Here is an 18,817-nt window from a genome sequence, read left to right as displayed (position 1 = left end):
TTTGGCAGCAAAGACCAGTTTCATAGAAGACAATTTTTCCATGGACAGGGGTGGGGCAGATGGTTTGGGATGAAACTATTCCACTTCAGATCATCAGGCATTAGATTTTCAGAAAGAGCACTAGATTACTCCACGTGCAGTTCACAATAGAGTTGAGGTTCCTGTGAGAATCTACTGCCACTGCTGATCTGCCAGGAGGCGGAGCTCAGGCGGTAATGCTCACCGCCCCTCACCTCCTGGTGTGCAGCCTGGTTCCTAACAGACTGTGGACTGGGGGTTGGGGACCCCTGATTAAGGAATAGTGTGGACTCTGGACCCTCAGCTTCAGTGCCCTCAATTTCTTGCTAAGAGATATAGCATTGAATTTTTCAAATGATTTACTTAAAAAACTTGGATTAGGAGGTATGTTTTAAAAATCTCTGCCTCTGCAGTGAGCCAAGCTGGCGCCTGGCGACAGAGCAAGACTCTGTCTCAAAAAAGAAAAAACAAAAAAAAAATCTCTGCCTCTCGCTTGTTCTCAATGTGCTTTCATGAGCAGGAGAGAACGAAGTGGACTTGGGGTTGGTGCAGAAGACACTGTGCTTTAGCTCAGGGGTAGCTGTGGGAGGGCGTGAGCACCCAGCACTGAGCACTGTCCTTCCTGAGTGCTTTCCAGCAGAAAAGGTGTTGCGCTCCCTGGAGGGTCTCATTTCACAATGAAGATGTATCAAAAAAAATGCCCCAAGCTTCACTGAGTCGGGAAGGACCAAACAGACTCAGATGTCCCGGGCTCTATTGCAGCTGGCTTCTGTTACTGAATTCAGTGGAATGACTACAGGCGGAATGCTGCAGGTGCCACATTTTGGTAAGTAAAACACATACCAAAGGAGAGTGACAGAGGCTTGACATTTTTGCTAAATTAGATGATTCATTCAAAAAAACTATTGCAGCTAACATAAATATAAACATTCAAGTCATCAAGCTAATGAATAATATTTTTCATCTGATAATATTTGGATCTAGAAATATTCAGACCCAAAATATTTGCAAATTTAGTATGAAACAATTTATCACCACACTGTATAAAACCCAAATTAATTTAGAACCGATTTTGAAAATAACTTCAAAAATTTCTATAAACAGGCCAGGCATGGTGGCTCACTCCTGTAATCCCAGCCACTTGGGAGTCTGAGGCAGAAGGATCTCTAGAGTCCAGGAGGTTGAGGCTCTGGTGAACCATGTTGGTGCCACTACACTCCAGCCTAGGCAACAGAGTGAGACCCTGTCTCTTAAAAAAAAAATCTAAAAACAATACAAAATATGAGAAAATTAGAAAATACAAGTAGACACAAGTAGACAGACACAAAGAAGAAAATAAAAATCATACAGAATGTGTGTCTGATCTCTGGCATATTTCCCTCTAGACCTCTTCTGTGAAGAAAGTATTTATGTATGTGGCAGGTGTTAATTTAATTTTTTATTGTGGGAAACTGTATGTAACAACATTTGCTATTTTAGTCATTTTTAGAGTCCAGTGGCATGAAGCTCATTCACACTGAAGTGCAAGCATGACCACTCTCCAACTGCAGAGCTTCTGCTGGGTGTGCATTTTTGAAACACATGTAAGATAAGTTTTTATTTTCCAGGGCCCATTTTAACAATAAGGCCCTCTTGTCTCCAGGACAAACAGTTGATTCTTATTTGTACATCAGAGTTTTTTTCCCCCAAAACAATGCACTCCAAGGGCCCCTTGTTCAGTCACGGAGAGGCCACGGGTCGCAGCCCCTCAGATGGGTCTCTCGCTTTCCTTCAAGCAGCCCTGAGCTCTGTTCTCTGGCTGACCTGAAAGTCTGGACCAGTGTGGGAGCCCACGATGTTACCAGCATCTGCCCTGCCTGTGGGTGAGCCTGCAGGGCTGCCTGAGCCTGGCTGAATGCACCTCCTACTCCTTCTGACTCCCCAAACTCTTTCTTTGTGTTTGCTTAAAGTATTATGTTTTAAATGGGCAATCCATGCCCATGGTTCAAAATTCAAAATATACAAAAGGGTAAGAAAGCAAGGCCAGGTGCAGTGGCTCACGCCTGTAATACCAGCACTTTGGGAGGCTGAGATGGGTGGATCACTTGAGGTCAGCAGTTCGAGACCAGCCTGTCCAACATGGTGAAACCCCATCTCTACTAAAAATACAAAAATTAGCCAGATGTGGTGGCATGCACCTGTAATCTCAGCAACTTGGGAGATGAGGCCAGAGAACTGCTTGAACCCAGGAGGTGGAGGGTGCAGTGGGCCGAGATTGTGCCACTACACTCTAGCTTGGGCAATGGAGTGAGACTCCGTCTCATAAAAAAAAAAAAAATTAAAAAAAAAAAAAAAAAAGCAAGTCTCCCTCCAAACCCAAGCCCACTTGTCAGCTTTCTGACCCATCTGTTTGGGAGACAGTGCCCATTTCAGACACCTTGGCTAATAACAACTACAGCTAATATTTATTGAATGTCTGTCATGAGCTAGACATGTTCTAATGGTCTTAGAACGTTTCACAACCACCTAAGGCTGATTTTATTGCTCTCCCACTAGAGCATTCATTAGGACTGGAGCACTGGGAAGGTCAAGTCCCACAGAGCGAAGTGTGGGCTGGGGTTCAGACCTGAGCACTAGGCCACAGCACCTGTGATCTTAACCACTCTATTTTACTGACTTCAATCATCTACCTTTTGTGATCTTTGCCAACCTGACAGAGTTAAAAAATAAAAAGGAATCTCACGGCAGTTTACATTTTAACTTCTTTTAGCAACAAGGTGGCACATCTTTCATATATTATTTCCTTATTTATGATCAAATGCTGGCTCTGTCGCCCAGGCTGGAGTGTAGTGGTGCCATTTTGGCTCACTGCAACCTCTGCCTCCTGGGTTCGAGCATCCTCCCACCTTAGCCTCCTGAGTAGCTGGGCTTACAGGCACGTTCCACCACACCCAGCTAATTTTTGTATTTTTTGTAGGGATGGGGTTTCACCATGTTGCCCAGACTGGTTTTGAACTTCTGGCTCAAGCCATCTGCTGTCTCGGCCTCCCAAAGTGCTGGGATTATAGGCATGAGCCACTGTGCCTGGTCTAAAAAACTTTTTGTAGAGATGAGGTCTCATTTTGTTGCCCAGGCTGGTCTCAAACGCGTGGGCTGAAGTGATTTTCCCATCTCAGCCTCCCAAAGTGCTGGGATTATAGGCATGAACTATAGTGCCCAACCAGATTTAAAATTCTTAAATTTTGGAAATTTTTGTTTTTTAACTTAGAGACCTAAGATTGTTGTCAGCACTACTTTGCTCCTTTGCTCTTGAATTTGTCTTCTAATTTTTATTTAAGCCACATCTTCCCTTTCCCTTTCCTTTTCACTTTCCCTTTCCTCCCTCCCTCCCTCCCTCCCTCCCTCCTGCTTCTCTTCCCCCCAATCTCAGCTCACTGCAACCTCCACCTCCCAGGTTCAAGCAATTCTCCTGCCTCAGTCTCCTGAGGAGCTGGGATTACAGGCATGCACCACCACACATGGCAAATTTTGTATTTTTAGTAGAGACAGGGTTTCTCCATGTTGGTCAGGTTGGTTTCGAACTCCCGACCTCAGGTGATCCGCCCACCTCAGACTCCCATAGTGCTTCGATTACAGGTGTGAGCCACTGCACCTGGCTTAAGCCACGTTTTTCCATTTCTATTGAGTTTCTGGTTACAAGGGCCACAGTATAAAGCACTATAACTTTAGGAAATACTGGTGGTGAATTTAATTATTAGATAGGACTTTTATTGATAATTTCGTGACAAACCTATCATAGTATCTAAATGACTTTAGCTTCCTGGATGACAATCTATTTGCCCATAACAGAAGCACAGCCACAGGTGTTCTCTTTTTGTACTACACAGCTCCATTCACACATTGTGAAGTTTCTGTAACGCAACAGAAGCAATTCAATATTTTATAAATGTGTGAATATTTTCCCTCATTAGCGATACAACAATCTCTTTATATACAGGTAGTAAGAGAGCTATTTTAGCAAAGGGTTCCCCTCATCTTCACGAAAAAACAAAAGGACAATATCAACTTATTTGGTAATCAGCATTTACCTGGTCCATGACAGCTTCTTGGGGTTCCCCCTGCCAGTTCATATAGGGCAGGAAGTCTACGTCTTCTTTGGCAATAAGTTCAGAAACTTTTGGAATATCAGGAAAAGGCAACTCCTTCTCATCCTATATCGAATTACAAATAGGTTAAATCAAACATATGTTATCCAATTAAATGATGGTTACACATTCTAAAGCCTGTGGGTGCTGGTTTGGGGAACGCTGGTGTGTGAGACTGGAGCGTGTGCCCTGGGCCACAAGTGTGAGGGGAAGCAGGAGGTAGAGTGGCTTTCCTCTTCATGGAGCGTTTGCAGGTGCTGGCCACTGCGCTGGGCATGTTACATGAATTTTCCCCTTAAACTTGTGAAGGGGTAAGGGGCTCTCAGAGAACCCAGGCCTTTTCTATATTTTGAGGGTCTCGGATGAATAAAAGACAAGAAATGCCAAAACTGAACAAAATTATAGTATATCTGAAAAATACATATTAGCTAATTATTAACGATAATTGTAACATTAAAAATGATAATATACTCAACTCATTTAGAAAGATCACCGGAAGTCCTAACACCGAGGCCCCTCATGAATGGGAGGTTGGGACTCATGGGGCCTGCTGGCCTGTCTGCAACTCATGATTCACAGGCCCAGGGAGTGGGTGTTGTCATTTACCATCAGAGCAAAGGTGACTTTCTTTTAATGTGGAAATATAAATAAATAAAATAATTTAACCTCGAATTAACAATGATACATACCCTTTTCTCAACTGCCACAAAGCTTGTAAACTGTGTTATGAGAGAGTTTTCTTTACTGAGTTTAATGATCAGAGATTTCAAGGTGTGTTTCTTCATCTAGGATAGAATAAAATGTAAGTCATATCCTGTTTTATTATTTCTATTTAGCTATGTCAGCAAGTCATTTTAAGATTCGTATTTCAGACTAAATATTGAATCGCAGGCCCCATCTAAATAGGTGACTCAATGTTCCCTTTAAAATGGGATCAACTGACTTAGTCATAGAAAATTCACTCTCCATTATTCAGCTCTCAGTAGTTCACAGAGAGCTCTCACATGCAGTGGACTTCCTCATTCTTTCACAGCCTGTGGCTCCCAATTTAAAGCTGAGGAACTGGAAAGACAGAGTAACTTGTTCAGGATAAAAGGGCCTTAAAACAGCACACAGAGGCTGCCAAGCCATGGGCATCTGAGGAGAATAGGGAGACCACCAGGTGACTACCTGTCACCAGACTGACTGTGGGGTCTCCAGGGCCTGCTGTCATGCTGGCACCTTTTTGTGGGGGTGGCATTGAGGACTAATGCTCGCAGCTATTGAAGATCTCATCCCTGAGAGACCAGCTAGGCAGTCCTGGTGGCCTGGCTGAGTGGCCCCTCTGCTGAAGCCCTGGTCCACATAGCATGGGGGGAGTCAGGTGGACTTTGGCAGGTCACTCAGCCTTTCGCACCCAGGCCTCTCGTTAGTAAGATGGGAATATTAACGCTACCACACGCAAGATCTGAGACGACGTCTGCTATAGTCACTCAGTGAGTGTTCACTGAGCTCTCCTCAGGCTTCTTTCTGATGAGTCAAAAAAACACAGAACTTTCTGGAAACCACTGACATCCAATCTTTTGTTAATTCATTCAACAAACATTTACCGCACACTCCACATCCCAGGCACAGTGTCACAGACACAGTGATGAATGCTCTAATGCCACAGTTTCCTTTTCCATGCAGCTGACCTCACTTTCCATTTCCACAGATAAATCAATGTAAGAATGCAAGAATAATGTCTAATAGTTTTTACAATGAAAAGAACAAACCTCATGACTGGTTTCATTTTCGTGAAGAATGCCATCTTCATAATCTCTGATTAGAGCTCGGGCTGCCAGCTTGTGGATCATCTGTATTTAAGTAGCAAAGAAGAAAAAAAGATTCTCATGGCTTCTAATAAAAGACTTGCAAAGAACATCATTTTAAAAATCGAGGTATAACCTGCATATAGTAAAATACACTTCTTTTAGGTGTACAGTTTGATGAGTCTTAATGGATATATACAATTATGTGACCACTGTTGAAACAAAGACACAAAACATTCACTTTACCCTGAAAAAGTTCCTGTGTACCCCTATGCAGTTTCCCCCAGCTCTGGCAGCTTCTTATCTATTTTATGTCCCTAAAGTTTTGCTTTCTCTATAAAAGGCCATTTTGCCAATTCAATTTATTTAAAAAATTCAAAACTTTTTTTCTACCATAGGAAGAGCCACCTTGGTGCTGGGATGCCCATCCATGAACATGGTCTACACTCTACAGGGTGAGGACTGCACGGTGTGCACCACCAGGTGCTTCCTCTCCAACAACTAAGAGATGGAACTTTCAGTAATTTCAACTTTTGTAATTTTGTCATTGATAAGGCTGCTTCTCACAGAGGAAGTACAACTTTCTGTGACTTACGGAAAACGGCCTCTTCCCAGGTGAAATATTTTTACCTTCTTTCCTTCTAGATCTAATTTTAAAAAATATACTTCTAATTTATTCTCCTTTATCATTACCCACAAAGATCTAATTTTTAAAGCAATACAGAGCTTAAGTTCTATATGTAAGTCACTGGCAACTAATACGTCAATGATACTCATTTAGTGCTGAAAAGTAAGCTATACATTTTTGAGAAAAAAACCAGCAATGTCTGGGAAATGATTTATCTGGCTATACTAATACTCCTCTGAATGAAAAAAAAAACAAAACAAAACTACATAATAGCATACATAGGCTAGGAACTTTCAAGGCTAAACTATAATGGATTCAGTACCAGTGCAAATATTGTAAACTTCTTGGTAATAATTTATGATATTGTGATATGCAGAAAGCTAAAATAGGCCACCCCAAAAGATACTTTTGTGGCATATTTTGAGATGGCTATTCAGAGGGACAGCAGACACAGTAATAGCTCTGCAAAGCAGTCCTTTTGTGGGGAATATCTGCATCTGCAGAGGAATCCTATGCCAGTGAAGTAAACAGCAGATGCAAATAGGCTTTCTCTGAGACCCCCTCATTTGCCTTATCCCGATCTAGGAAAGATGAACTCCTAGGAAGAAGAGACTGAAGTCTGATACTTTAAAGGGGTGATAGAGAAACAGTTACCAGAGGTGCTTCTCTTCTCTCTGAGTGCTGCTGCCTGCCAGACCTCCTCTGCATCACAAGAAAGCCTTTGCTCACCATGTGTTTCCTCCCCTCACCCTCCCATAGCCTGTTCCCACCTCCCCACAGGAGCCCCATGCCCCTACCCACTTCTGTACAGTATAAAACTTCACTCATCTGGCCCTTCTTTGAGTCTCATGGGGCTCCTCCACATAAAACAAAATGTGCATGTCTTTTCCCCTGTTGGATTATTTTATAGACCAAACATAAGTTTAAACTTCTCTATGGACCTAAGAAATGTGTATATTTGTTATTCCTAACAAGATCCTTCAACCACACCTGAGTTTATGTTAATGAGGTGACTTTTAGAAACTCCCTAGGATGAGGACTGGTTGCTGGGGAACCAACCATATGATTAGAGGGCTGGAACTTTTAGCCCCACTCCCCAGCCCCCAGAGAGGGCAGAGTTAATCACCAATGGCCAATGATTTAATCGACCAGGGCTTTGTAATAAAACCTGCATTTAAAACTCCACCTAAAGGGGTTCAGGGAGTTTCTGGGTTGGCATTCATGTGCCAGGAAGGTGGTGCACCCCAACTCTATGTTAGACAGAAGCTCCTGTGCTTGGGACTATTCTGGATCTCACCCTATGTACCTCTTCATCTGGCTGTTCATTCATATACTTTATAATCTTTAGAATAAGTCAGTAATACTAAGTAAACTTTTCCTGAGTTTTGTGAGCTGTTAGAGCAAATTACTGAAACTGAAAAAGGGTTGTGGGAACGCTGACTTGAAGCTGATCAGAAGTGTGGATAACCTGGGGAACCACTACTTACAACTGATATCTAGAGTAGGGGCCAGTCTTGTGGGACTGAGCCCTTACCCTGTGAGGTCTGTGCCAACCCCAGGCAGCCAGTGTCAGAATTGAATTAAACTGTAGGACATGCAACTGATGGCAGAGAATTGGCTGGGAAAAACACTTATCTGAGAACCAGAAATGGTGTGATTATGGAAAAACAGGAGGTTTTTCTTTCATAATTCATTTGCTTTTAATAAAAAAATGGAAAAAACCCACATCCTCAATATATGATATGATCTACTCTTAGTTCAGTACTATTATAACTAATACTTCTAAATAGTGGCGATAGACCAGTGTCATTAACTTTTGTTGAGTTATGAACATCTTTGAGAAGATCTCTAGAAACATCTCCATGCATAAATACCATATTTAATTGCAGTTATTGCCACCCACTGATGCCCATATAGACATGCCCAGACCCAACGACCCCAGATGAAGAAGTGCTGAGTTAGAAACTAAAGGAAAGTATACCATTTATACAGATGACAAAAAAATACACTAACACGATAGCTGATGAGCTAAAAAAAAATTGCAGAAAAATCTCACAACGTTTTAAGAAAGTTTACGAATTTCTGTTGGGCTGCATTCAAAGCTGCCCTGGGCCATGGGTTGGACAAGCTTGAAATAGAGCATTATATATGGAAATATAAAATAATAACTTTCAAATAATGGTCAATAGTTTAGGTTTTGAATCTTACAGTTCCAGTTGTCTTCTGAAGCTCAGTAGTTGACACCATTGTACTAAATTCTTTCTCTTGAATTAATGCACACAGAGTTGCCTGAAATGGGAAGAAATAAAATAAATTCTTCACTAGTCTTTCCACTCTGCAGTTTCTTGGTTTAACAGAAATTCTTTTGGTTATTTTCTCTCCCCTTTCAATAAAAATTAGAAGCCTCCCCGAAGTCCTGGCTAACCACCAGCTATATTCCCAGAAGAAGAAAATCTGCTGGTGAGAAGGTGAGGGAAGAAAAGAGGAAAAAAAATCAGCAAAATATATTGGTCTTCCCATAGAATAAGAAACTCTGCGCCTTCTTACCTGTGTGCAGTGAGGAATGAATCCATAGACAAGGAGTCGATCATTGCAAAACAAGGACGGCACCTGGGCTGGGGCCTGCAGGGCCTCGGGCGCATCTGGATTGAGTTGCTGCCATTTCACTGAGACAGAGTGGCAACTAGGAGAGCATAGCCTGGTCATTTGGTCTTCTATCTATTTATAAAAGAGGAATTATTTCTCTTTCAATGCCCCATCCAGAAAATAGTTACTTCACATTTAAAATAAAGTATACATTCTATCCTCTGGGAATTTTATAACTCTTTGGTATTTTTTCTCCTTCCTGCTACAAAGTACTTTTCCGAAAAGATTTTAAACAGAATTTATTTATTTATTTATTTTATTTTGAGATGAAGTCTTTCTCTGTTGCCTAGGCTGGAGTGCAGTGGTGTAGTCTCGGCTCACTCCTACTTCCGCCTCCCAGGTTCGACTGATTTTTCTGCCTCAGCCTCCCAAGTAGCTGGGACTACAGCCATGTGCCACCACATCTGGCTAATTTTTATATTTTTAGTAGAGATGGGGTTTCGCCATGTTGCCCAGGCTGGTCTCGAATTCCTGACCTTAGGACTACAGGCCCACACCACGCCAGGCTAATTTTTTGTATTTTTTGTAGAGACAGGGTTTTGTCATGTTGCCCAGGCTGGTATTTTTTTTTTTTTTAGACGGAGTTTCGCTCTTGTTACCCAGGCTGGAGTGCAATGGCGCGATCTCGGCTCACCGCAACCTCTACCTCCTGGGTTCAGGAAATTCTCCTGCCTCAGCCTCCTGAGTAGCTGAGATTACAGGCATGCGCCACCATGCCCAGCTAATTTTTTGTATTTTTAGTAGAGACGGGGTTTCACCATGTTGACCAGGATGGCCTCGATCTCTTGACCTCGTGATCCACCCGCCTCGGCCTCCCAAAGTGCTGGGATTACAGGCGTGAGCCATTGCGCCCAGCCCCAGGCTGGTTTTGAATCCCAAGCTCAAGCAATCCACCTGCCTCAGCCTCCCAAAGTGCTGGGGTTACAGGTGTGAGCCACCACACCCATCTAGAATTTTAAATAATAGTATGATGACATCCTTTACATTTACAGAGCATCCTGAAATTATTTCATTAGCTAATTACTAATATGCAACTTTGGTAGGAGTAGATTCCAGTACTTGAATAGATATTTCTCCAAAGAAGATACACAAAAGCCATGAAAAGTGTGCGTGAAAAGATGTTTGATGTCACTAGTCAATAGGGAAGTGCGAATCAGAACCACAATGATCTCATTTCACACCCAGTGGGATGGCTGTTATTAAAAGACAGGTGGTGGCTGGGCAGAGTGGCTTATGCCTGTAATCCTAGCACTTTGGGAGGCTAAGGCAGGTGGATTGCTTGAGCTTGGGATTCAAAACCAGCCTGGGCAACATGGCGAAACCCTGTCTCTACAAAAAATACAAAAAATTAGCCTGGTGTGGTGGTGTGAGCCTGTAGTCCTACCTACTTGGGGGGCTGAGGCAGGAGGATGGCTTGAGACCAGGATGTCAGGGCTGCAGTGAGCCAAGTATGCGTGGGTGACAAAGTGATACCCTGTCTTAAAAAAAAAAAAAACAACCAACAACCAACAACCAAATGAAAAACAATAAGAAAAAAAAGTGGTGGCATAGGCCTGTAGTCCCAGCTACTCTGGAGGCTGAGGTGGGAGGATCACTTGAGCTCAGGAAGTTGAGGTTGTGGTGAGCTATGATTGCACTACTGCACTCCTGCCTAGATGACCGCTCGACACCATGTCTCAAAAACAAAACAAAACAAAACCAAAGAAAAGCTGATTGATTTCAGTCAATATGGAAAAAAAAAGGAATGATGAGTGTTGATGAGGATGTAGAAAAACTGGAATCCTGGTGCACTGGTGGTGGGAATGTAAAATGATACAGCTGCTATGGAAGAGTGCATGGCGATTCCCCAAAAAACTAAACATAGAATGACCATATGATCCAGCACTCCTGTGCTGCGCTTATATCCAGAATTGAAAGCAGACTCAAACAGACACTTGTATACCAATGCTCATAGCAGCATTATTCACAAAAGCCAAAGGCTAGAAACAACCTAAATGTCTACCAACAGATGGATGGATATGCAAAATGCGGTCTATCCATACAATGGAGTATTATTCAGCTTTAAAAAGAAGGGAAATTCTGACACGTTACAACATACATGGATGTTAAAAATACTATGCTAAGTGAAATAAGCCAGATGTAAGAGGACAATGTGATGACTTCACTTATATGAGATACTCAGAATAGGCAAAATCATAGAGATGGAAAGTAGAGTCGTGGTTAGCAGGGGCTGGGCGTAGGAGGGAATGCGGAGTTACAGTTTAATGGGTACATATCTTCTGTTTGGGATGATGAAAGTGAAGATGGTGATGGTTGCACAGCATTGTGAATGTAGCTAATACCACTAAGTTGTACACTTAAAAATGGTTAAAATGCTAAATTTTATCACAGTAAAGAAAATTAATTTCAGCAAAATATATTTGATAATTCACTTTAAAAAAATTCAGTCCAGAATTTTCAGGCAGAAATCAAACTATGAGCTGGGAGAATGGCCTGATTAAGAACTCCCGTGTTCCTGCTGGTGCAGTTCTGAGGCAGGGCTCACACCTGCGGCAGCTCTTGCCTCTTCGTGGCTCCCATCTCATTCAAGAAAACACAGATGTTCCTATTGCTTAGCCTTGGAAGGATGTGAGATTTCCACACGTAAATATAAAACCAGATGTTTAAAAAAACATACCTGTTTTCTCCAACTATGCTTGGATTTTGCATTAAAATATTCAAATACTCCGGCACCATACTGGGACAAAATCCTTAAGATGTGACGATTTGCTGTAGAACTGATCACATTTCATATGTTTTAATATTCAAGACATTTGAGAAATATTTTTGAAGTACATGTTAACAGCGTTGAGAAAGCTCACAACTCATTAGGAGAGACATTACATGGAAGAATGTACTCTTGTGTAGCTGAGGTTAAACAGAGAAGATGGTAACTGGAGGAAACATCTGAAAGTTTGGCTAATTTAAGCTCCCATATATCAGAGCACTGAGTTATCCTTCAAATAGAAAAAGGTTGAAATTCTTGACTTTCAATTTACTGAAGGAGGGAGTAGATGACTCTAAAAACAACCCTACAAGGTATCAGAATGCTGAGAAAGATATCAACTTAATTTCAATAAATAACAACATTACCTGAATCTGATCCCAAAGGCCTAAAGCTGGCAAAGAGTGAAGATTACCTCTTAAACTCTGATACACATCAACACAGCAAAAGGCATAAAGAAGCAATTCTCACTATAGCAAAGAGCATCTCTGACATTTAGATGACAAATGCCCTATTACTTTTCTCTCTACAATAATTCTGTAACTATCGACTCCTTGCTTAGAGGTGTGCCTCCTGAAATACTAAAGAAAAGATCACTTACTTTTCAGAAAAAGAGCTTATGAAAGTAGTTTCCAAGATGTTTTTCAACCTATTGATAAAGACTGGACTTGTCTTTATCCTCCATATTAATTGGTGATGATCATAACAAGGACTAGAAGATCCTTAACATGGGTTATTGGTAGTTACACCTTCTGTCTGTTAGTGAGGCAGGCTGGAATCTTCCTGTGCTCCTCTGTGTGGCTCTCAGAGGACCAGGACTCACGCCAGGGAGGAGGGTGAATGGTCTCTACCTTTGGGAAGCTCACTTTACTAGAGTTTGTAATTGCAAACACGTGCGTGGAAGACGCGAGGCAGAAACACTTAGATCCCCAAAACTCAACAGAAAAGCAGAACAGATCCCAGCTCCTGCAGGCATGGGTGGTGCTAACCAGCACAGTCTCCTATGGGAGCAGGCTCCTCCACTGCAAACCCAGACTCCCCATCGCATGCCTTACGTTTTTCTAATTTTTTTTTTTTTTTTTTAATTTTTAAAGATGGGTCTTGCTCAGTCACTCAGGCTGGAATGCAATGGCCCGACCATGGCTCACTGCAGCCTTGACCTCCAGGGCTGAAGCAATCCTCCTGCTTTGGGCTCCCAAAGTGCTGGGACCGCAGGCGTGAGTCACTGCGCCTGACCTCATCACACTCCCTTGATTTCCTCCCTGGCACATGGGAAAATCCCACCTCCCAGCCCCAGAGTGGGGGCCTGATGTTCATCTCAGGACAGACCGTCATTGAGGAAGGCATGAATAGGTGCCAGCGCCTCTGCTCTGTGGTGTCTGAGCCCTGACCTGGAAGCGGGGGCAGGGAGGGGCTGCTGAGACCAGGAGACAGTGCATGGGCTGCCCTGAGTGCAGCTTTGACTCAGCAGGTGAAGTCCCATGAGGAACAACTCCTAGTGGAGCTGCTCAGGCTGGATATATTTCCTCATTGGCCTGTGATGCTGGGCTAGGCCTTAGATTACAGAGAACAGAGCCACGAGCTGTGACTGTGGAGGACAGAAGAAAGCCCTCGAGGCAAGCAGGGCTAGCTTGGGTACAGCAGCTAGGGGTGGTGGGGGCCACAGGGGGCACTGTGGGCCATGGAGGGGCATTGGGGCCACAGAGGGGCATTGGGGGTGCTGGCTCCTGGAGCTTAGGGTGAGTCCTGGTCAAGGTTCAGGGGCAAGGACAGCACAGGGGCCCCCATTCTGTTCCATGAAGAAGCTGAGGATCTGCTCCATACACTGCCTTAGAATAGAGACACCTGGTGACCACTTGCTCAGGTGGTGGCCACATGCAGGAGTCCAGGGGGCCTATGCAGACACCAAGTGGCCCCTCTATTTTCCTTACACATACGCCACATACCTTAGTGCAATCCAAAAGAGCTAATTTTTACTGGGGAGGGGGCAATTCCAACAATCTATGGGTGTTAGCATCCCATGGAAAGCTTCTATGCATACCACAGGGTTTGCAAATGCAAATGCTCATAATGACCAGAAGAGAGATGCCAAGGAGCAAAGCAGCTAGGTGGGGTCTGCCTGGAGGCCATGTGCCCCCAGCACGAGTCCAGTACAGCCAGTGAGGAGGTATGCCCAGGCTGCTCAGGACAAGCTGGAGATTTGGATTCTTATGCTAAATAATAACATCTAACATTGATTTGCGCTAACTGGGTCAGTTCTGTTCTGCGTGCTTTCTATACATGAGCTCATTTAATCCTCAGCAACCCCCCAAGATGTAGGTATTTTCATTATAGTCTTGGTTTTATGAGAGGTTAAGAACTTGCCCAAGGTTACAGCTAATAAGTGGCCAACCCAGGTTCTGAGACTAAGGCAGTCTGGCCGGGAGCCCGGGGCCCCATTCCTCTGTGCTGTTAAGGCTTCTGTATTCTAGTTTCAACTTCCAAGCTTAAAAAAGTCCCGTGCAGGCCAACAAGAAGGCCTCCTCGCAGGCTGCCTTTTCCACCCACGTCTGGACTGTGTGAGTAGCTCTCTGAGACTCACCCGATACCGCAGGCAAACAACCTGGTGTGGGGGCGGCTCCTCTTCACAAGCTGCAACGTCAGGCTCTCGTCCTGGAGGTGCCCATCAGACACTAGGAGGATGCTCCGGGACCCTCGAGCAGGGTACAGTAAGCTAAGATATCGGAGAGTTTTCCAGAAGTCTGTGTTCCCCATGGTAGGTGTGGCAGACTGGAAGAAATGAAGTGAAAGATTATGTTCTCCTTATTGGACGCAGTCACCATTGACACATCTAAGGACTGTGTAGAGATATAGTGACATGGAAAATATTTTATTTCCCTAATTAACATTTGCAAAACAACTAAACTTACGTCCTTTTAGTTTGTTTCATGTCACACAGTAACTGTAATATAACTGTAATATTATCACCTCATGCTTCGTCAGTCTCATCTGGTCAGTCTCAGCTTGCTCCATTTTGTTATTATTTTATTTCTTTTATTTTAAATTTGAGATGGAGTCTTGCTGGAGTGCAGTGGTGCAATCTTGGCTCACTGCAATGTCCACCTCCTGGGTTCAAGCGATTCTCCTACCTTGGCCTCCCAAGTAGCTGGATTACAGGTGTCCACCACCACGACCGGCTAATTTTTTGTATTTTTAGTAGAGACGAGGTTTCACCATGTTGGCCAGGCTGGTGTTAAACTCCTGACCTCAGGTGATCTACCCGCCTTGGCCTCCCAAAGTGCTGGGATTATAGGCATGAGCTACTGCACCTGGCATTTCCTTCTTTCTTAGCCTCAAGCCTTTTAGATGAAGCTGGCTGCATTTGAAGAGGAAAAAACAAGGGACAGAAGAGAACTTCTCAAAGCTGTTAATGCTAGTTGTATTAGGGTGGTGGGACATGGGTGATTTTTTTCTTTCTATTCTTTTTAATTTCCAATTCTTCCTTAATGAGTTTATATCATTAAATTAATGAAATAAGAGCCCACCAACATACAAAAATGAAGGAATAAAGGCGATCTGATAGTGGCTTGAGGGGCCTAAGCCCTGGAGGTCCCCCCAAAGCATGGTAGGAAAAGACCCAAGAGATACAGGAAGCCTCTTGCACTCACCATGATGAACTCTGTTGCCACGGTATTGCTTGTGATATGCTTAGGATACGAAAATAACTCCTTGGAACCTGTGTAATAAGATCAGCATGAGGTGCTGCCTCCACACATTTACTTGCTTGGCACTAACAAACAATAATGTTACTTCATACCACCACCGTTGTCATAAAGGATGTTATATATTTATGTGTGTACCTTCCTTTTTAGAAAACTGTTTGATAATTTTTTTTTTGAGACACTGTTGCCCAGGCTGGAGTGCAATGGTATGATCTCGGCTCACCGCAACCTCCACCTACCGGGTTCAAGCGATTCTCCTGCCTCAGTCTCCTGAGTAGCCAGAATTACAGGCATGCACCACCATGCCTGGCTAATTTTGTATTTTTAGTAGAGAGGGGGTTTCTCCATGTTGGTCAAGCTGGTCTTGAACTCCTGACCTCAAGTGATCTGCCCGCCTTGGCCTCCCAAAGTGCTGGGATTACAGGCGTGAGCCACCACACCCGGCCTGATAATTTTAACATACAAAAATTTTACCCCAGCCTGGGCATGGTGGCTCACGCCTGTAATTCCAGAACTTTGGGAGGCTGATGTACGAGGATCACCTGAGGTCAGGAGTTTGAGACCAGCATGGTCAACATGGTGAAACCCCATTTCTGCTAGAAATATAAAAATTAGCCAGGCATGGTGCGGGCACCTGTAATCCCAGCTACTGGGGAGGCAGAGGTTGCAGTGAGCTGGTATCATGCTACTGCACTCTAGCCTGGGCAACAAAGCGAGACTCTGTCTCCAAAAAAAAAAAAAAAATGTCACCACACTATTCTTCTAAATAATACATTGTAGAGCATCCACACTGTGGTGCTTTACTATGCAGAATGTTGAGTCGAATTCCATGTGTACATGCAGATTGTTTGTGCAAAGAAAGGTGCAGGGCACTGTGATGGCCTGGGCAGCTCAGCCCCTGGAAGGCCACTGTCTCTGCTCAAGCCCTTTGCACTCCCCATGCTTATCCAACCTCTGCTGGAGCAGCAGCAGACGTTAGCTCTGGGAAAAGGGTCTGGGCCTTTGGCTGGATGGCACAGAGGATGAGAATCAGTAGGACAGGACTGTCCCCTCACTCCACTCTATGCACCCCTCTTTTCTGAGGTGCTGCCTCTGGTGGCTGAGATGTCTCTGGACCCCACCTGGAGGGTGGCACTATCTCCCTTCTAGCAGTGCTGGCCAGATGCTTCCTGAGACCATTCCTTATGGATTTCCTATGACTGTGCTGATGGCAAATGTTTTGTCTTTAGACTTGGGACCTCCTACTCAACAGACCAAGGGTTTTGCATTTGGATCAGTTGCTAATGACAACAGTAGCATTTATATCTCACCTTACCGTGAAACAGGCACAGTTTAAAAATCCTTTACATACATTAGCTCAATCCTCCTCACAGCAATACTGTGAGGTAGGGACAATTATCCTCAGATGGCAGAGGAGGAAACGGAGGCACGAGAAGTTCAAGCAGCACACCCAAGGTGACACACCGAGCCCGTGAGTGATACAGCTGGGATCTGGACCTAAGGGTCCAGCTCCAGAGCGCCTGTTCCTCAGCTTTATACTAGGCTGCCCCACACTGCACAGGCAGGGCCGGGTACTCATAGTCATCAGTTCTACAGAGCGTGAGTCACACATGGGGGAAGCACCTGCAGGTCCAGGGCTGAAGCGCACTCACCTGTGCCGAACTGGATAATGTTTACTTTTTGCTTCTCACCCACCAAGGACAGCGCATGCAAGGCGATCTGCTTGGCTTGCAAGAATGTCACACCCTCCATAGAACTGGAGCAGTCCAGACAAATAATCACTTCGCTCTCATCGGCCAGGTCAGGGAGGTCGACGTTGAGATCGGGTTGAAAGACAAGCATGCAAGCCTGAAAGGAGAAAGAAGGTGCTGGCCTGGAGCATCTCGTCACTTCAACAGGAAAAGATCTACTTAGAAAACTCCAAAACTTTCTAGTGAGGTAACTAACGCTATAAAAACCAAAAGAATAAGATTTAATTTACAACAAGATGGCCTACTAGGAGTTCCAGTCAAAAGCAGAATGTTAGAGCTGGGAGTTTCCAATGGAGAAGACATAAACTCCTGAGAGGTCAAAAATTAGTACCTAAAAAATCATACAGCATTGACATTAGAGAACAAATATCTATATATCTCATACACACTATTCTAAGAGGAATATACATGCCACTGTGATTACCAAAATATACACACATACCTTTTGTTCCATTAATTAACCAATACTTAAAATAACTACTATCATAGAAGTTTCCTTTTTTTTTTTTGAGACAGGGTCTCTCTTTGTTGTGCAGGCTGGTGTGCAGTGGCACGATCACAGCTCACTTTAATCTCAACCTCCTGGACTCAAGTGATTGTCCTGTTTCAGCCTCCTAAGAAGCTGGCAGCACAGGTACATGTGACCACACCTGGCTAATTTTTTTTCTAAATATCTTGTAGAGACGAGGTCGTCTCACTATGTTTCCCAGGCTGGTTTCAAACTCCTGGGCTCAAGCAGTCCACCTGCCTTGGCCTCCCAAAGTGCTGGGATTACAGGTGTGAGCCACTGCACCCGGCTGTAAGCTTCCATTTTAATTTTAACTTAAGAAGAGACTCTTTGTCACAGTCACACAAAATGGTCTTATCACCAACCATAAATAATTGTTCACGTTTTTCCAGAATCAGTATTTTAAAAGTATAAAAAGCATACAGATATCCAATGTAATGTCTGACAGCACATGTTCTTTGTGGTGGAGCTTAAGGTAAAAATGCCAATCTGTACAGGCAAGTCATGCACATAAGGGTTTTGGTTGAAATATCAGAAGTTTGGCATGCTTGATATCATAAATACTTTTAGCTGCAGAATCTTGGGGTGCGAGAGCTCATTTTGTAATGCTAGTTTTTCAGGACAATTAATAATTTCCAAGTTTAACCAACTTATTCTGAAACGTTTTTCCAATAGCGTCTCCTATTTCTAAGTAAGAAAGGGTATACCTCGCTTTCTTTTTCTGGATGTTTTTCAACCCACATCCTTGGGAGATAGGCATCAGACAAACCGATGTGGAGAGAAAATCCACTGCTGTCTAAGGAGCTGCCTTCCATGGTGCTAATGACAGCTTTGCAGTCTGTGCGCTGTAAAACAAACACCACGACAACAGGGTGAGTAATGCAGAA

General features: G+C 43.7%; 1 protein-coding gene across 5 annotated transcripts in view; it reads right to left on the bottom strand.

Annotated features, from left to right (window-relative positions):
- Positions 1-18,817, bottom strand: part of PARP4 (poly(ADP-ribose) polymerase family member 4) — a 97,350-nt gene that overhangs the window by 17,167 nt on the left and 61,366 nt on the right. For all 5 annotated transcript variants that reach the window (XM_012441892.2, XM_012441900.2, XM_012441925.2 and 2 more), the window contains 10 exons: positions 18,638-18,775; positions 17,324-17,519; positions 15,618-15,685; positions 14,552-14,739; positions 11,884-11,983; positions 9,108-9,278; positions 8,769-8,849; positions 5,897-5,977; positions 4,832-4,927; positions 4,086-4,208 (listed from right to left, as the gene is read on the bottom strand). In XM_012441892.2, coding sequence (XP_012297315.2) covers positions 4,086-4,208; positions 4,832-4,927; positions 5,897-5,977; positions 8,769-8,849; positions 9,108-9,278; positions 11,884-11,983; positions 14,552-14,739; positions 15,618-15,685; positions 17,324-17,519; positions 18,638-18,775 — 1,242 coding nt within the window. The remainder of the gene's footprint in view (positions 1-4,085; positions 4,209-4,831; positions 4,928-5,896; positions 5,978-8,768; positions 8,850-9,107; positions 9,279-11,883; positions 11,984-14,551; positions 14,740-15,617; positions 15,686-17,323; positions 17,520-18,637; positions 18,776-18,817) is intronic.

This window comes from Aotus nancymaae, unplaced genomic scaffold (assembly GCF_030222135.1).
Source record: "Aotus nancymaae isolate 86718 unplaced genomic scaffold, 86718_ANA_hifiasm-v0.15.2.pri h1tg000009l, whole genome shotgun sequence".
NCBI lineage: Eukaryota > Metazoa > Chordata > Mammalia > Primates > Aotidae > Aotus > Aotus nancymaae.
Note: the sequence above shows the minus strand (reverse complement) of the source record. Positions and strands in the feature narration are given on the sequence as shown.